This window comes from Hakea prostrata, chromosome 3 (assembly GCF_041222555.1).
Source record: "Hakea prostrata isolate BN-2017 chromosome 3, UWA_Hpros_2, whole genome shotgun sequence".
Lineage (NCBI taxonomy): Eukaryota > Viridiplantae > Streptophyta > Magnoliopsida > Proteales > Proteaceae > Hakea > Hakea prostrata.
The window spans coordinates 11,605,652-11,623,631 of record NC_142602.1 but is presented as its reverse complement, the minus strand read 5'-3'; the positions used below and the strand labels follow the sequence as shown (position 1 = coordinate 11,623,631).

Below are 17,980 nucleotides of genomic sequence, written 5' to 3'. Positions count from 1 at the left end.
CTTAATATCCAACCATTGGAATTCCATAGCACACCTCCACATTGAAAGAAGAAAATAGTGACCTGAGATAACCTCCCCATGCAAGCTAGCCTAGAAAAGTGTCCCTGGATATTATCATCTTCATAGAACTCCCCTTTGTCTACAAATGACCCTTTTGAGGAAGTGGTCAATGCAATAAAAATTTCCTATCCTTTCAATATAATTTTTACATTGACTTACAATAAAATACCATTCAGGTTGGGCAATAAATGCAATGGATAATATCATGCGAAAGCAGAAAAGGGAAGGACAACAATTGTTGTGGGAGAAGGGGAGGTAAACTAATAGTGAAATCAGATGTCTTTCTTGGAGGGTGTGCCCCCTTTTCAGGTAGACCTAGATAATGTCTTTACATGTCTTAACCTGTGTTTTTATTAGAAAAGAATATCTGCAACACCTTAACATATAACTATGATTATATTGATCTTGCATGACCCAAAATGCCTGAATAAGATTGCAAAAAAGTAGAAAAAGTTGCCATGATAACCAAAACTCATGACATATGGGGCAGTCTACCTGCTCTGTGATACATGCCAAGGCTTCAATAACAAGGGCCACAACATCGGAACGACGAATAGCACGAAATGCACGGTTGACCGATAAGGCCTCTGTTGTACTCCCTGCTGAAGCTACAGCTGCCCTTCTTCTGATTCCAGCAGTATCGATTAGGCAGAACTTCTGAGAAGGAGAAGAAAAAAGTACCAAATCAGGATTAAAAAGGTTGTAACCAGTGCAAAAGGTTCCCACATTCAGCAGGCTATGAAACATTATTTTTAGAGCAAAATGCATTTTAAGGGAGAAAAAATTTTGAGTTGTATTCTGGACTTCAAAGGAAAATCCCATCTATATCTATGGTGAAAACTGTACGACCTCCTGGGTGGTTCCTATTCCTCGGAGCTCCAAAAGTCATTGATGGATCCTTTGGTACTGTGTTCTTTAACTTAGCAAAATATTAAGTTGGCATTCAAAGAAAATGCCATAACCTATATGCAACAAAATTCCTTTCTATCAGCAACAAAATTTTCACTCATTTTGAAGTTAAAAAAAATTAAGTACATGTTCTCTGCAAAGAAGTCCCCAAAAGAATAGAACAAAATATCTACATAATCCCCAAGTCAGTCATCAATGATTAACCATGGAAACCCATTTGGAAGCAAAGGGTTCTGTTGAAACACCTATAGGCAAGCTGGATACTTGTATCTTTTCCGTCTTGATTTATTCTTCAACTCTAGTTCCAGACCATCCTGTCTACTATATTCTGTCAACTTCAGATAGATCGTTTTTTTTTTTTTTTTTTTTTTTTTTCAGTATGAAAATTTCTGAGTTCTTTGCCTTTTTTTCTTTTGCTCCAAAACATGGATGGATATTCTTTACTTCTGGAGGATGCAACAGGTTATTTTCAAGAATATGAAGGATCTTTTCAATAGAAGATTTTCAGGGATGGCCAGAATTCCTTCAGCTTCATTACATATTTATCATGGCAGGCTATCAAAAATTTAAGCAAATCTATGAGCCGGGAACCTGTACTGGTTATTGTGGACCAAGTAGGTAGGTAAAGGATAGTATTGGTTACCGTAGACCAAGTAGGTAGGTAAAAGACAATATAGGTTACTGCAGACCAAGTAGATAGGTCAAAGACAGTATAGGATATTGTGGACCAAGTAGATAGGTCAAAGACAGAATAGGATATTGTGGACCAAGTAGATAGGTAAAAGACAGTATAGGTTACTGCGGACCAAGTAGATAGGTCATAGACAATATAGGATACTGTGGACCAAGTAGATAGGTAAAAGATAGTATAGGTTACTGCAGACCAGATAGGTAAAAGGTAGTATAGGTTACTACAAACCAGATAGGTAGACCAAGTAGGTAGGTAAAAAGCAGTATAGGTTATTACGGACCAAGTAGATAGGTAAAAGACAGTATAGGTTACTGAGGACCAAGTAGATAGGTAAAAGACAGTATAGGTTACTGCAGACCACAATTAGGTAGGTAGAAGTAGTATAGGTTACTACAAACCAAGTAGATAGGTAATGGTAGGTAGTTAAATGTAGGTAATGGTATTGTCGTAGAATGCCATAATTTGGGGACAAAGATCTTCATAAATAATATCCTTTAGCACACCTTGAGTAAATATAGAATAAGGTACCATTCGTACCATTCTCCCCCCTCACGTGTAGCATTACACGTGGACAATTAATGACAACTAATATCTAGTATAAAAATATCCCAAGCAATAGTTTCCAATGAGACCTTTATGGTGGACATAATCTTCTTTCGTTTAGCAATTCTGAATCAAAAAACATCTTTCAAACTCTCCCCATTGTGGATTAAAAAAATGGCAACATTGTAATAAACCAGAAATTTTCAAGGGGTTATTGGTATTTATTGGTAAATATATAAGCCCAACGGCAATTCTGTAATAAATCAGATTTTTCAAGAGGTTAGATGTAAATAAAGAAGTGATGGACATGAAAGGAACTAGATTTATAAATGGAGGACAGAGTTGGAAGCCTAAATTTAGGAAACAAAGTGGGAACTAATCCTAATTAAATATAGAAACAAATACTAATGGAAACACAAAATAAAGCAAGTCTGGGAATTATGGAACAAAACCAGAAAACAGAATAAAAAACAAAATAAAAAACCAACCAAGAATTGGACAAAAAGTGATCCCAAAACTGATCCAAGAAGTGAACCCAGATTTGAACTAAAACAATCCAAAAATTGAACCCAAAATTGAATGAACATGAACCAAAAACTAACCAAAACTTCATCTTCTTCCTCACGGAATGAGAGAGAAAACAAATTGCAGAAAACTTAGTACACAGATAAAGTGTAGAGAACCGGCACTTCCAATCCAAGCAAAACCTCCAATGGTACCTTATTCTATATCTACTCAAGGTGTGCTAAAGGATATTATTTGTGAAGATCTTCGTCCCCAACTTATGGCATTCTACAACAATACCATTACCTACAGTTACCTACCTACCATTACCTACCTACCATTACCTATCTACTTGGTTTGTATTAACCTATACTACTTCTACCCATGGTGGGAGATCTCGGCAAGATCTCGCGAGATATCTCGGTTTTTTCATAAACCGAGACAAGATCAAGGTCAAAATCTGCAAAATAGGATATCTCGCTCAAGATCTCGCCATATTTCGCCCCAGATCTCGCCATATCTCACTAGAACTCTCAATTTTTGCCCCATTTTTTGCGGATCTTAGCCAAATTTTCACTTGCAACTACTCTTAGCACATCTACAACATCAAAGGAAGCTCAATCATCCTCTACTTGTCTTATGAACTTATGCGTTAATGACTTATATAGAACTTCTAACGGTTGTATACTTTTATCATTTTCTTCTCGAAAGTCAAGATTATAATACTCATATGGATGGAATCTTGATGACATTTAAGTTATTCGATGTATTTGATACACTTGATTTTCATTTATATGCCTTAATGGTTTTATATACATGTTTATAACCTTGCGTTCTCTAATCCTACAGCATTTCGGTTTCACACTATGGGTAGACTTAGAAATCATACTTACGGCTGTTTTCTCACAAATCCAAGGCCATTAGTGTGTTCAAAAGGCCTTAAATAGACTAAATACAAAGTTTTAGCCCAACTGGGACCCTAAAACCCACTGAGATGGGCTACCGAGTTTATGCCCAAAAAATGGCATATCTTGACCGAGATCTCGCCGAGATGGTCGAGATCTCGGTTTTTCATGGTAGCAAGATCTTCTACCATGCTTCTACCTACCTAATTGTGGTCTGTAGTAACCTATACTACCTTTTACCTACTTGGTCTGCATAACCTATACTGTCTTTTATTATTATTATTATTATTGTTGTTGTTAAATCACCATGGGAACCCCAATTCAGTGAATAGTTTGTCATCTTCATTGAACTAGGGTTCCGTTTTTCAAACTGGTAACCTAAACGACTCTCAAACCGACAATCGAAAGCAACCCATAAATCAAATTAATGCTTTAATACCATGTTAGAAAATAAACTTTAATGAACTAAAACAGTGCAGCAACAAAAAGAACTGAGAAGAGAAGAATTGATAGGAATCACACAATCGTGCGATTCCAGCTTAGAACTCCTAGAATCGCAGCCTCTTATTTATAGATATCAATAGTCTAGATACAACTTGAGAAGCAAGTCATCTTGCCCTCTATAAAAGGAAATAAAAATTACAACTTATGGACAGAATTTTCTAGTCTTCTAACTCCTAATATCTGTCCAAAATAGAAAGTACTAAAAATGGAAAGTTCTAAAATTAGTAACTAACAAAAAATAGAAACTATGTTTTCTAGAAACTCCCAAAACTTGTATAGCAAGATTCCTACATTAGAAATAGAAACTAGAGTAGCATCACTGGCATAATATTGTTCACGTTACAGTTCATGTGAACAGTAAAACAGCCCATAACTTTGGTATACTTCAACAGGGAACATATGGGATCAATTCCATACATGGAAAGAGATCTCATTCTCACCCACATGGGAAGTAGTTTGCAAGGATTGAGATTTGTTAGGATTGTATCTAGGTTATATTTAAGGGGAAGAAAGGGATTTGGGAGGGGGACGAATATTTAGGGTGAATGTTAGGCAACCTATTGGCTAAGGGTAGTAGTGAGTTGCGGGGGTGACTGGCACCAATAGAACCAGGTCTATCTTGCTTATTGTTCTTGTTTCTCCATTACAATAATTAAATATTATTAGTTTGTAGACTCACTTCGTGGGTTCTTATCAATGAGGTATCAGAACAATTTCAATCTTAAGGGATTGTAAGAGAAAGAATGGAGAATAGAGTAGAGGAGGTAGAGAGCATTGTAGGTGACTTACAAGCTTAGTTGTCTACAATGGACTCGAAACATGAATCTTTGTGGAGAAGGAAGAGAAAGCTAACCAGGAATACTAAAGCAAAATAAAAAATTATTTTATGCATGGGAAAGTAGTTGAGATAAACTCCCAATTGCCGAAGGTCACAACAGATGGAGCCTGAGGGCTGCAAATCCAAAAGTGGCTGATAATATAAAAAGGAAGCACAGGGAGGAATTTCAGCTTGTTGCCAAAACCGGAGGGGGTTGTGAGTTCGCCCGACAGCAGCTGGAGATACCGTTCTTCGGTTGTGAGGACCCCAAGACTATTATGGGATGAAAAGCATCAGTCTAAAATTATGTGCAAAGCTCTACTATCACAAATGAGATGGGTTGGGATAATTTAGGGGAAAAGGAAAAATTAGGGTTTTACCCAGAACTCTATGGGATAGTTTTGTGATGTCCACAATCACCCTAGGGTTGATGGGAAAGAAGAATGAGATAATTTGGATCACTATGAGTTGGTTCTTGGAGATATTAGAAGAGGATTCTTGGATCTTGGGCAATCTTTCAAATATATATGTATATATTGTTCTTCTCTTTTCTTCTTTTTTGTTTCTTTCTTTTCTATTTTCTCTTCTTCATGTTTTCAGATTTTGCCGCATGTCAGAAAAGGGGCAGGAGGGGTGCGATTGAGGGGAGAGAATGGGGAAGCCGTAGGGTAGGAGGGAGGTGGGGCAGGGGGTAGGGGAGGCGAATAGGAGAATCGGGGGCTGGAGAAGCTGCTTCTGTGATGCAACAGCAAGGGGGAGGGGTCTAGGGTGGTGGTGCGCAGAACAGGGGAGGGCAAAGAAGGGGCTTCCAGGGTTTGGGGGCAGTAGGGGGAGGGGTAGAGGGGGAGTGGGAAGGGGAAGTTTGTGATGGTTGAGGGGGGGGGGGGAGATTCCTAGGCTTTACGATTAATGAAAGTAAGGGGGGAGGTGTCACACCCCACCTGCCGGCATTGGTCCTACCCGACAACCCGTAGGTGAGATCCGTCACAGGATTCACGGTTTACCATCAATAACAATAAATGCAAGTAATAATAATTAGCAAGAGTAAATTCGAATAATTAAGTAGAAAGGATTACAGGAGTTCATATACTCCAAAGAATAAATCAAAGAAATGAAATAAAGTAATCAAGTCCAAAACTTATAAAGTTCAGTGGAAGCAAAAATAAAACTAGTTCAGTTTAATTCTTTTAGATCTTTCAAGGGCTAAAGTCTTTTCTTCAAATATAACAATGTAGGGAACTATCCAACTTTGCTCCAAAGACTTCTCAAAATGTCGAGCGACACGTCTCCTTCTGCCGTGAATAGGTGCTATAAGCGCACTCCATGCATCCGCAGGAGGCTTCATGACATACATCTCCGTCACCCACTGATGCCTCCAAGATTGGCATGAGTACTTGCACATGTTGGGATTTCTAATCCAATGTAAGGTCATACAGTAACATACTACATGTAGTCCAGATACTTCCCATATGGCACCAACCAACTTGGTTCAATATCCTTCTCTTCCTAGGAATGAGAACCCTCACGGACTGGCTACCACTGTTGGACTCCATTCCCTAACCCTATGGTCATCCATATATTGTTAGGGTGGATGCTCTCATGACCCCTCACGACTCCCTGACGCTCCTTGGATGTCCATGAGCCCAAACCCTAACATATGCAACCCTACTAATGCATGATCCTCAGTGGACCACTGAATCTCCGCACGGATTGGTTACAGTTGTAGGATGAAACAGAGTTACGTCACTATTATCACGAGTCATTCGACTTCAATTCCCTTACCGAAAGGGTAGTAACATGTATGGGTACCTAGCCATGCAATCTAGAATCCCTAAGTATGTCATCCAACAATCATAATAGTGCTAGGGGCATCAATAGGCAGTGTCCCATACTACAGCCCCTGATATCCCAAGCAATAGATACCCTCAACCATTATTACATCACTTCATCAATCATCATCATGTAATTAAGCATTCAACATTTCATAGCAATTGAAATACATTAATCATAATTCACAATTCATAATCAATCATAACTCATATGATCATACCTGGTTACAACAGTTACAAGATTACATATGCATTAGAAGTTATAGTAAAATCACCACAGTTCAAGTCTATATATATATGTAAAAGGATGTCCTTACCTGTAGATATGTAAAAGCTTACTAAAGTGCAACTAAACCTCACTAACAACAGTCCCAGTATACCTCTAAGATCACCTAAAGATAGGTTACAAAATTACATTAAGGACAGGAGTCAAATCAGAGCAACAACCAACTTCACAGGGCTATTGTGACCCAACCAGTCGCTTGGGGCGGTTGATTGGCCAAGCGATCAGCATAAGCGACCGCCCCTGTTTTAGACTACTTCTAAGTCCGAAATTATGACTTTTGATCTCCCAATTTTAATCCGATTTTGGGAAGATTTATATCTAAATTTCGTCCTTAAGGAGCCTACAACACAAGAACGAAACAAAAACCCTAGATTTCTAATAATTCAATATTCACATCATCTCCTTAAATCAGATCTATCCTTTATTTGGATGCAAGGATCCGTTTTCGGACATGATCACATCAAAATCATTGATGGGGAACAGAACCAACACAATTAACTCACTACCAATCCAAAGAAGATGGATCCACACCATTCAAAGAGATGAGGAAAGAATATAGAGGTTGTGGGATCCACTTACCTCCAATTGATTCGCAAAATTGACGAAGGATTGGATCTACTTCGTAAACCACGCTTCTCTCACCTTCCAGCACGTGCTCTCTGCCTCCTAACCGTCCTTACCCGTAATCCCGAATATAATAATGAGTAAAAAGGTCGAGATTGGCTATATATAGAAGACTAAGGCAAAATAGGGTTTAAAATCCCACAAGCAAAACTGACGGTCGCTTGGGGCGGTTGATTGGTCACTCAACCGCCCCCTAGTACTTTTCAGCATGGTGGGAGATCTCGTTTTTTCACCTTGGCGATACCAGATGGAGGTCGAGATCTGCGAGTTGGGATATCTCGCTCGAGATCTCGCCATATCTCTCCCTGGATCTCGCTAGAACTCTCAATTTTTGCCTTTTTTTTGTAGATTTTGGCTGAATTTTCACTTACAACTACTCTTAACACATCTACAACAAGGAAGATCAATCATTCTCTACTTGTCTTATGAATTTATGATTTAATGACTTATATAGAACTTCTAATGGTTGTATAATTATTTTATTCTTGAAAATTCAGATTGTGATACACATATGGATGGAATTTTGATAACATTTAAGTTAGTTGATGCATTTGATATACTTGCTTTTCATTTATATTCTTTAAAAGTTCTATATTATATGTTGTATAACATTGCATTCCCTAATCCTACTACATTTCGGTTTCACACTATGGGTAGACTTAGAAATCATACATAGGGTTGTTTCTGACAAATCCAAGGCCACCAACATGTTCAAAAGGCCTTAAATAAGCTAAATACCAAGTTTCAACCCAATTGGGACCCTAAAACCCACCGAGTTGACGCCAAAAAATTGTATATCTCGACCGAGATCTCACCGAGATGGTCGAGATCTCTCTTTTTCAAGGTGGCGAGATCTCTCTCGAGAGCGAGATCTTCTACCATGCTTTTCAGTACTTGGGTGCTTTGCTTAAGGGGTTGATCCCCAACTCAAACCTAACCCTCTACAGCAGTGGGGGGAGTTCTTACCTTGATTTCGAACATCTTCAATCACACCTCTGACTGGTGATCCATTTTCCCAGTCCATCAAGGTTTCTACAAGTTCTTCTTCGGATTCCTAGTATGGCAAGTTCTTCATCAACAGAATCCTGATCCATAGACTCAGGGTATGGATCATGGACTTCAATCCAAATATTCCACAACTTATTCTAGCTGGACTTTCGGGTACTCGGACCTGCAATACGGATCCCGAGTTAGAATTACGGGGGTTGTTACAGGAGGGGCTGCAATGGAGATAGGATGAAGGGGAAGGGGATGGGGGTGTATACTTACTTGGAGGCTGCTGGAAGTGGAAGATGGCTGCTGGTTGTTAAAGAAGGTTGCTGTAATTGAATGTTGAAGAGCTGTAAAACCGTCGTGGGCCCTCCCAAATAGAACCAAAACCTAATTTCTCACAAAGACTTCAAATTTATTAAAACAGACTTTACTTACAAAGAAAGAGTAAGCTTTAATTGTAGCCTACTAAAAGACCTTAACTCTAAGTGGGATCTCTTTATAGACCAAGATCGCCCCACATTAATCACAACCGTCAAAATAAAAATTAAAAGATCTAATACACCTAATTGACATATTGAGAAACAAAATTCTAAGTAACTTAAAAACTCTAGTTAGCACATACTAACTTCTGTTTAATTAACATTTGCTGGACTAAAGACTCAAGGACTCTTAATTAACTCAAACTGGACTTCCTAACTGACTGAAACTCTTCAGAAATAAAAGATAAAATTCTGTAAATAAAAACCAACCACTAAATTAGGACTGAAAATGCCCAAAATACCCTCCATAGGAATTTGGCCAGCCTAGGGACTAGGGAGGCTTCCAAAGTGCATTTTGTGGGCCCCACTTAGGGTTTTGGCCAAGGGCAAAATTCTGGTTAACGTCACTTATAGTTTGGATTATATCGTTTGCTGGCTTAAATTTTGGATCATCTTGATACCAAATTAGATGATCCAAAATAAAATTGGGATTTTATGTTGACAATAGTCTGCTATTAAATATTGAGGAGAGGTACATGAAAAAGATGTACCCAATGCATAAGGCTCAGTCATAATATACACACCTTTACCCGTGCTTCACACAGAGTCTTCCTGACCTAAAACCATTCTCACTTGGAGACAATGGAGCAAGCAACCTTAGTGTTGCAACATGAGTTGCTGATACAAGGTGCTGACATTACTTTCCTTTTCCCATATTGGTTTTGTTTGATACATCCTGAGAAGCGAATCTTCTCTTCTAAACCCTTGGGAAGGACTTTTGAGGGCAATGATTTAACACTGGATTAAGGGGTTTGGGAAATGGTTTGTGGAAAAGCTACGAAATAGTAGGCAACAAGCATGTGGGGAAGGGGAAGATCAGTTTTTAAGCAAACCAACCTGGCCATCTTCTGTAGTAAGTTCAGTATCAATAGCATCACGAGTAGTCCCACTGACTGGGCTAACAATTGTCCTGTCCTCTCCAACTAATGCATTCAAAATGCTGCTTTTTCCAACATTTGGCCGGCCAACAATAGCAATAGCAGGAACATAATTCTCTTCTTCACCAGGATTTTCTCTACTCTGCAAATTATAGCATAGAAAATATCAAAAAATTTGGAGGAACCAGGATACTGCTAGCTTTGAAAGAGAAAGATTTCAACATACAAATCTTAAGAACAACAATACGGAGATCTCAAGTATGAGGACTGCTAAAAGGATTTGCAGATAATATCACATTCAGATAAGTCACCAATGATATTAAAAATATTGGCCACAAAAATTCTACATTAGAAACATCCAGTTGTATTCTATAAGATGTCCTTATCATTAGAAACATCCAGTTGTGTATATAAGATCATATATCAAGCACAAAAATAATAGAATTCATCAAAGGACAACAACCATGATTCACAATTTTAAGATTTGGCAAAAGGTATGATGCAAATAGCCAAGCAGAAGCTGATGAAACAACCCTCCTTTACTAAGGCTTCATTTTAGACACCACATGAAATATTATAGGATGAGTAAGGTTGTCAAGGAGGTAAGGCAACCAAAGCATCAAGGGCTCCGCCTTGGCGATTAGGCGACAAAGCGGCGCCTAGGCAGCAATAAGGCAACCAAAGCGGTTGGGTCTAAATTTTTTAATACAACTACTTTCTATAATAATTTAAAAAAAAAAACATTCAATGATCACATCATCCAAAAAAGAAAGCATTCAAGAATCATAATTATGAAAAATTATCCAAAAATAAAACATAAAAATAAGTTCATCTGACTTGTTGAAAAAATTGTCTGCAGTTCTTCAGTCTTCACCCTGTCATAACAACTAAAACGTCGTAAAATACAATAGCCAAACCACTCAAAAGGTGCATATAAGGAACACCTCTTTTTTTTTTTTTAACTATGGGAAATTACAAATAAGCCCTTGGAAAATCTGAATTTGCAAATTCACAAGCCCTGAAACTATGCAAATTTGCAAATAAGTCCTTGTAAATATGCAAATTTACAATTAGATCCCTGAAAAATTCAAATTTACCAACAAAACCCCTGAAACATCAATATTTTTTCTTCTTCTGTTTTTGGGTTAATAGAACCGCAGGTCAGGAGGGAAAATAACTAAATATGGTTTGATGAAAGTTGGGCTGTTACTTCAAGGGTTTAATAGTTTTTAAGGAGCTTCTCGTTTCAAACAAAGAGAGAAAAAAACAGAGGAAGGCGGTGGTGGTTCTTCTTTTCTTCAAAATAATTGTTCTTGGTAAAAAAAAAACTCACTGTTTTAAGAGTTGAGAAGACGATTGATGGCAGTATTCTGCAATTCTGTTCTTGTTCTTGTTCTTCCCTAATCGCAACAAGAAGCAATGGCGGTATTCTACGATTCTATTCTTGTTCTTCCTTAATCGCCATGGTGGTGTTGCAGGAGCAATAAGTAGCGGCGATATTCTGCGATTCTATTCTTGTTCTTCCCTAATCATCTTGAGGCTCTAATGCCATGTTAAGTAAGTTGATTGTGGTAGAATGGCTTAATTGATCAATGTGATCTCAAGCCCTCTATTTATAATAAAGTGGAAAGAACACTATTACATAAATACCTTTATTTGGGTAACAAGATATAGAAATTTACATGAACAAAAACTCTAATAAAGTTGAACTCCTAGTAGAACTCAACCAATAAGTTCCTTCACCTCCACCTCCATCAGACATCGCCAAAGTGTACATACATTGTCCGAAACCACCTGCTCCCCCTCTTGCACCTACAGTCTCTACCTCTGTGCCAAATTTGTCTACTGATCTTGTGGATGTTCCTGTCAAATTTGACCTTGATATTCCCATTGCTCTTCAGAAAGGTACTCATCCTTATGTCAATATCCCATCTCTAACTTTATTTCATATTCTGCTTTATCAGTTGGGTTTTCTACTACTCTATCTACCATAGAGACTTATCCTATTCCTAAGCATGTTTTTGAAGCCTTGTTTAATACTGGGTGGGTTAGTGCAATGAACGAAGAATTACATGCCTTAGAAGACAATCAGACTTGGGATCTTGTGCCTTTACCCTTTGGAAAGACAACTATTGCTTGTAGGGTGGATATTCACTGTGAAAGTTAATCCTGATGGTTCTTTCACTCGCCTAAAAGCTCATCTCATTGTAAAGGGCTATGCTCAAGTTTATGGCGTGGATTATGTAGATACTTTTTCACCTATTGCCAAGCTTACTTCCATCCGCATTCTAATCTCTCTTGCCGCTACCTACTAGTGGCCCTTGTTACGGTTGGATGTGAAGAATGCCTTCCTTCATGGAGATCTACATAAAGAAGTGTATATGGAGCAACCACCTAGGTTTGTTGCTCACGGGGAGAAGAATAAGGTTTGTCGCCTCTGCAAATCATTATATGGTCTCAATCAGCCACCTCGAGCATGGTTTGGACGATTCACTACTATTGTAACAGAATTTGGGATGACTTGCTATGAAAGTGATCACCTTGTATTCTTTAAAAACTCTGATGCAGGAAAAATCTTTCTTGTAGTTTATGTTGATGATATTGTCATTACAGGAGATGACACTCCAGGAATTGATAGGTTAAAGACCTATTTACAATAAACATTTCAGACCAAAGACTTGGGCAAGTTAAAGTATTTTCTAGGAGTTGAAGTCGCCCAATCAACAAAGGGCATCTTCTTGTATCAACGGAAGTATGTACTGGATTTGCTCTCTAAAACAGGAATGTTGGGATCAAAACCCTTAGACACTCCCATATAAACTAACTTAAAGTTAATGCCAGAAGATGGAACCATTCTTGATGATCTAGAGAAGCACAAAGGCTTGTTGGGAAACTGAATTATCTGTCTGTGACTCGACCTGACATTGCCTCTCTTGTCAATGTTGTGAGTCAATTTTTGTTTGCCCCACAAACAACACACTGGGATGCAGTTATTCGAATTCTGTGGCATCTTAAGAAAGCACCAAGATGCGGACTTCTTACTAATTATGGATATAGAAATGTTGAAGGATTCTCTAATGCTGATTGGGTTGGATTACCTATTGATAGAAGATCGACTACAGGCTATTGCACATTTGTTGGAAGAAATCTTGTGTCGTGGAACAGTAAGAAACAAACTGTGGTAGCAAGATCAAGTGAAGAATCTGAGTATCGTGCTATGGCACAGGCAACATGCGAGATGGTATGAATAAAACAATTACTCCAGGAATTAGGAATTATTGATGACACACCATTGACGTTATGGTGTGATAATCAAGTTGCAGTTCATATAGCATCAAATCTAGTCTTTCATGAACATACCAAGCATATTAAAGTTGATTGCCACTTTGTTCATGAGAAGTTACTACAAGGCATAATATCCCACAAGCATGTGAGGACTGGAAAATTTTCTTATTTCAGATCTGCCACAAGTGAGAAACAGGGGAGGGGAGGGTTGTGATGAAGAAACGAGGGAAAGAAGGGGCAGCAAGGTAGGGTAGGGGTGGGGGAGGGGCTTGGAAGGATCGCAGGAGGCAGAATTTTAGGGATTGTCGGGGGCTGGGGGAGTTTCTGCCAGGGGTGTAACAGCAAGGGGGGAGGGGTTTAGGGTTTGCACAGGCAGGGGATGGGGGATGGGGTAGGTGCAACGGGCCTAGGAGGGTGTGGGAGGGGGTAGAGGCTTGCTGTACTTGGAAGCTTCTGTAATTTCTTGAAGTTGATGGAAACTAGAAGAAGAGTGCTAGAGCTTGAAGAAAGGTTCTGATCTCTGAAGAAGAACTCACAATCTTGACTCAATCATGCCACCTCAACAAGGCCACGATCCTCAACTCAATCAATTTTTTGAAATAATCAGACTTGAAAAACACAATGAAAGACTAGGTTTATTTATAGCCTACAAAAGACTCCAACCTAAGTGGGATTGCTTTATAGATTAGGTTCTCCCTCACAATTAATCTCAACCATCCAAATAAAGACTTCAACATATATTGGAATCACCTTGAAAATAGATTCCTCCTAAGACTTTTAAGACTTCAACAATAATAAAGGAACTCTTCTTGTAAATAAAGACTTGTAAGAGTCCATCCTTAAAGAAGGCTCCTAAGGACTCAAGAACTTATCTTTAACTCAAACAAGACTTCTAAGTAATCAAGAATCTTTTGAGAACAACAACAAAAAACAAAAACAAAAAACAAAAAACAGAAACAGAAACAGAAACAGAAACAAAACAAAATACCCAAAAGAAATTCTGAAAATTAAACCCAGCAAGTAATTAGGGCTGGAATGGACCAAATTGCCCCTATAGGAGGGTCCGGCCAGAGGTGCGCCACCTTGGAGTTGCCTGGAGCCCACCCAAGGGTTTCTGCCCGGGGTGAACCTCTGTTCACATCAAGGAAGACCTTTATGTCGAGAGCTAAACACGTAGGGCTGAAGGAGCCTTACTGCTGAGATCTAAATCCATCTATTCCCAGTCTCTATTCTCTTAAAATTATTTGGTTTGTGGGTTTAATTGGGGCTAAATCATCCTCGATCTTAGCCTTACATTACTTGATCTATGATTGTACCTTCTTCTAATTCGTTAAAACTTGGAATGGTTTCATTAAGCGAGTGGTAGAAAATGACCGTACAACATTTCATCAATGTTGTAACCCCAAGGCTGCACCGTCCTCACTTTTAAAGCATACAACAAGATCAAATCTCTACTCATCCTTCCCCACAGGTTTATGATTTTATACGTAGCTTTTTTCCATGGTGTTTATGTTGATGTTGAGAGCTGCATAATTCTTCACCTTCGTGTACCCCTCGATCTTCTTTGCTTTGATTCTAGTTAATTTACACCTTTTCAGATCTGTAACATCCTCAGTCCTTTTTCATACCATGAAACCAGCTTTCTTAGTCTTGATGTCTAAATGGATGGACCTCATCATCCCACCACCAATCTTCCTATAAGAACGGTGTTTTCCGTTTCAATCCTCCAAGGACTTCTTTGCCAACCATCTTAATACCCACATCAAATTGGTCTCTCTCCAAGTCCCACTTTCCCTAATTTGGCAACTTTGTCAGTAAATGACTTCAAGCAGTCTCCTCTCAAGTTCCACCACATTACCTAGGGTAGACAGGCTCCCTTATCTTACGATCCAATGTAATGAGACACATATCCATAATCACCAACCTACTTGGGGTGGTTAAGCTCTTCCTAGTAATAACGTTACAGTCCCAACAAAGCACTCTACCAAATCTTGATAGGTTGAAATCTGTTTGGCTACGAATGACCTTCCGTAGAACCTGCTGAATGAAAGCCTTGTGCACTGGGTACGACCTTTTTGTTGTCCATTGCATGGTTCAAGAAGCATAGAGTTCTGGTCACTTGGCTTTAAACATTACTCTATTTTATATTTTCAGCCAATTTGATTGATCATCTAACCCAGGTCAGGGGCAGCAGTGGGGGGAGGTGTTAGGTTTTGATGGCTGGATGGAGCTTCAACTTGGTAGACAGCCTGGTTTAGATCTTCTAAACATAATGGCACTATCAGATTTACGGAAAGAAAAAAAAACCCAACTAAGATGAAGGGAAAGTCTCAAATACCCAATTCTACAAATAATTTAGTCATAAAAGGTAATCAAATTATCCATTTCATTTTTTTTTTTTAAGAGAGAGAGAAATAAAGAAAATAAATAAATAAATAAAACTTCAATAAATAAACATTAGAAATGTTCAAATACATTCTCTTGGATGTGCTGGACAATAGGCTCAATTAGTAGATTTAGACTAGATGTGGTAGAAAACATCCACAATGGCAACTCTAACGAATCTTCCAACAAAAATCAACCAAAATCTTAAAGAAACTAGTCTTCCAGCTGCAAAATGCAACAACTCAGTGGAGTTAAGGGAGACATCCCATCTCAGTCAAGTTCTAACTTCTGAGTCCTTCTATGTATCAGGTTGGTTCAAAATTTGGTTGAGTTGAGATCTATAGTTCATTGAGATATCTCATGAGGTGGGATATTTTCTAGCTCACCATTGATCTCGTCTCACCTTTTCAGTAGCGAGATATCTCGTGAGTTTTTGGTCTAAACACTGTTATAGTTGACTTATTGCTCCTCTTTCTTTTCAAAGAAGGTGTTTATGATGAATTATAAGCAACCACAAAATCCAAAACTGATATATCCTCCTCATTCCTCTCACAGAATCCATAACCTCCAGACTCTCTTCCATAACCTCTACTCTCTTCCCAGGCATTTGATTCATCTCACCCCCTTATAATAATCTTTTTCCTTCACTAATGTCATGTACTAACGACTATTTCATCAAATGTTCACAAAATCCCAACTTGCTACTACTGTTCAATCCTTCAGCATAGACACAGATAATACTGACAACCTCTTTTGTCAACACATGTTCAATTCCTACATCAAGTCTTTCAACACCTAAACATCTTTTTCTTAAAGCTTTAATCACTACTATGCCCACTCAACTTCTATTAATCTGTTCTCCTGCATACCATAGTCCATATTTGTCCAACTCTTCAATCTTCTTACCCTTCCTCTAATTTCCTGAATGCAAGCAATAGTAATCCTTCTTATCATCATCACAACAATCAATTTGAAACTCTTACATGTTAAGGAACTCATGTTCCAGAAATCTAAGTTAACACCACACTTTTGGTAAAGCTTCTTAACCTGCATTGGAGGTGAATGGAAGTTCCACCAATCCCAGCATCCATGAAAAACAGAAAAAGCTAATCCAATCTTATGCTTTTGGAGAATTTTCTTAGCAAGACATCAAAAGCCTCCTCCAATGCCCTACATCCATGAAAAAAATAAACATTGAAAGACTGCCAATAACTAGCATTCCCTTATTCGTTGATAACCAACCAAGGTTTGAAATCTCAGTTTCAGGCCAGTTTTGGCCAGCCTCGAAACTGAGATGGTGGTGAACTTCCGGTCATATTTTGATGGCTGTTTACCTTGGTTTTTGCATACACACTATTTATTAAAACTGGCCTTAAACAAAAGTAATTCGAATGTTTCATACAACCAAACGGAACTATTTTCAAAAACTAATTTCTATAATTATTATTTTATTTATTAATTACATAATTAATAAATGTAATGAAAAACTTAAAAATTATCATAATAAACCACACCAATAATAACATATGTACTTGCACTAGTATTCTACTATTTTTAAGTACAAAACAGTAAATAATTGGTACTTTTAAAGTTCTATATAATTACAACAAATATATAATCATTTTTAAATAATTAACAACAAAAAATAAATTCGACACCATCAAGGTGTAGATTGAGTGATGGTGTCTCACATATATTAGATTCAATGTCATCTACCATGTATAAATATTAAACTAATATTTAAAATTAGAATATCAAAAAAAAAAAATACTAGCACTCCTCAAAAAAGAAAAAAAAAACAATAAAACAACAACACGTATTTATAGATTAAGCTCCTAAACTAAACATATATTGATTTGAAAACAAGCAAACACGTTTTAATCTATCAAGTCATCAACCATCAACAAATCAAAAGTTTGGGACAAATGTATACACCTAACTTCAAGGTGTCTCTGATCCCCAAAGAACCAGCAAGGAGGATATTTGTGACAAAGGAGTATACTAATTTGAGGGGAAATGAGAATCAAGAGGCAAAAAACAAAAAATGGATGGAATTTTTTATACCAGAGGAGCAATATCGAGACAAGACCTGCAAAACCTGCAGATCTTGTCAAAACCAGTCCCTTCTGTTTATAAAATGGACCAAAATGGTATGATCCAGTATACCTTGGCATGCCCCATGTAATGATGTAAACCTAACTTACAATTAAACCTGAAGACAGACCTTG

General features: G+C 38.0%; 1 protein-coding gene across 2 annotated transcripts in view; it reads right to left on the bottom strand.

The window, feature by feature from the left end:
• The window catches only part of EMB2738 (GTP-binding family protein), an 83,453-nt gene that overhangs the window by 12,432 nt on the left and 53,041 nt on the right, over nucleotides 1–17,980 (bottom strand). For both annotated transcript variants that reach the window (XM_089148995.1, XM_089148994.1), the window contains exons 7-8: nucleotides 10,042–10,224; nucleotides 556–717 (exon numbers count right to left, since the gene is read on the bottom strand). In XM_089148995.1, coding sequence (XP_089005121.1) covers nucleotides 556–717; nucleotides 10,042–10,224 — 345 coding nt within the window. The remainder of the gene's footprint in view (nucleotides 1–555; nucleotides 718–10,041; nucleotides 10,225–17,980) is intronic.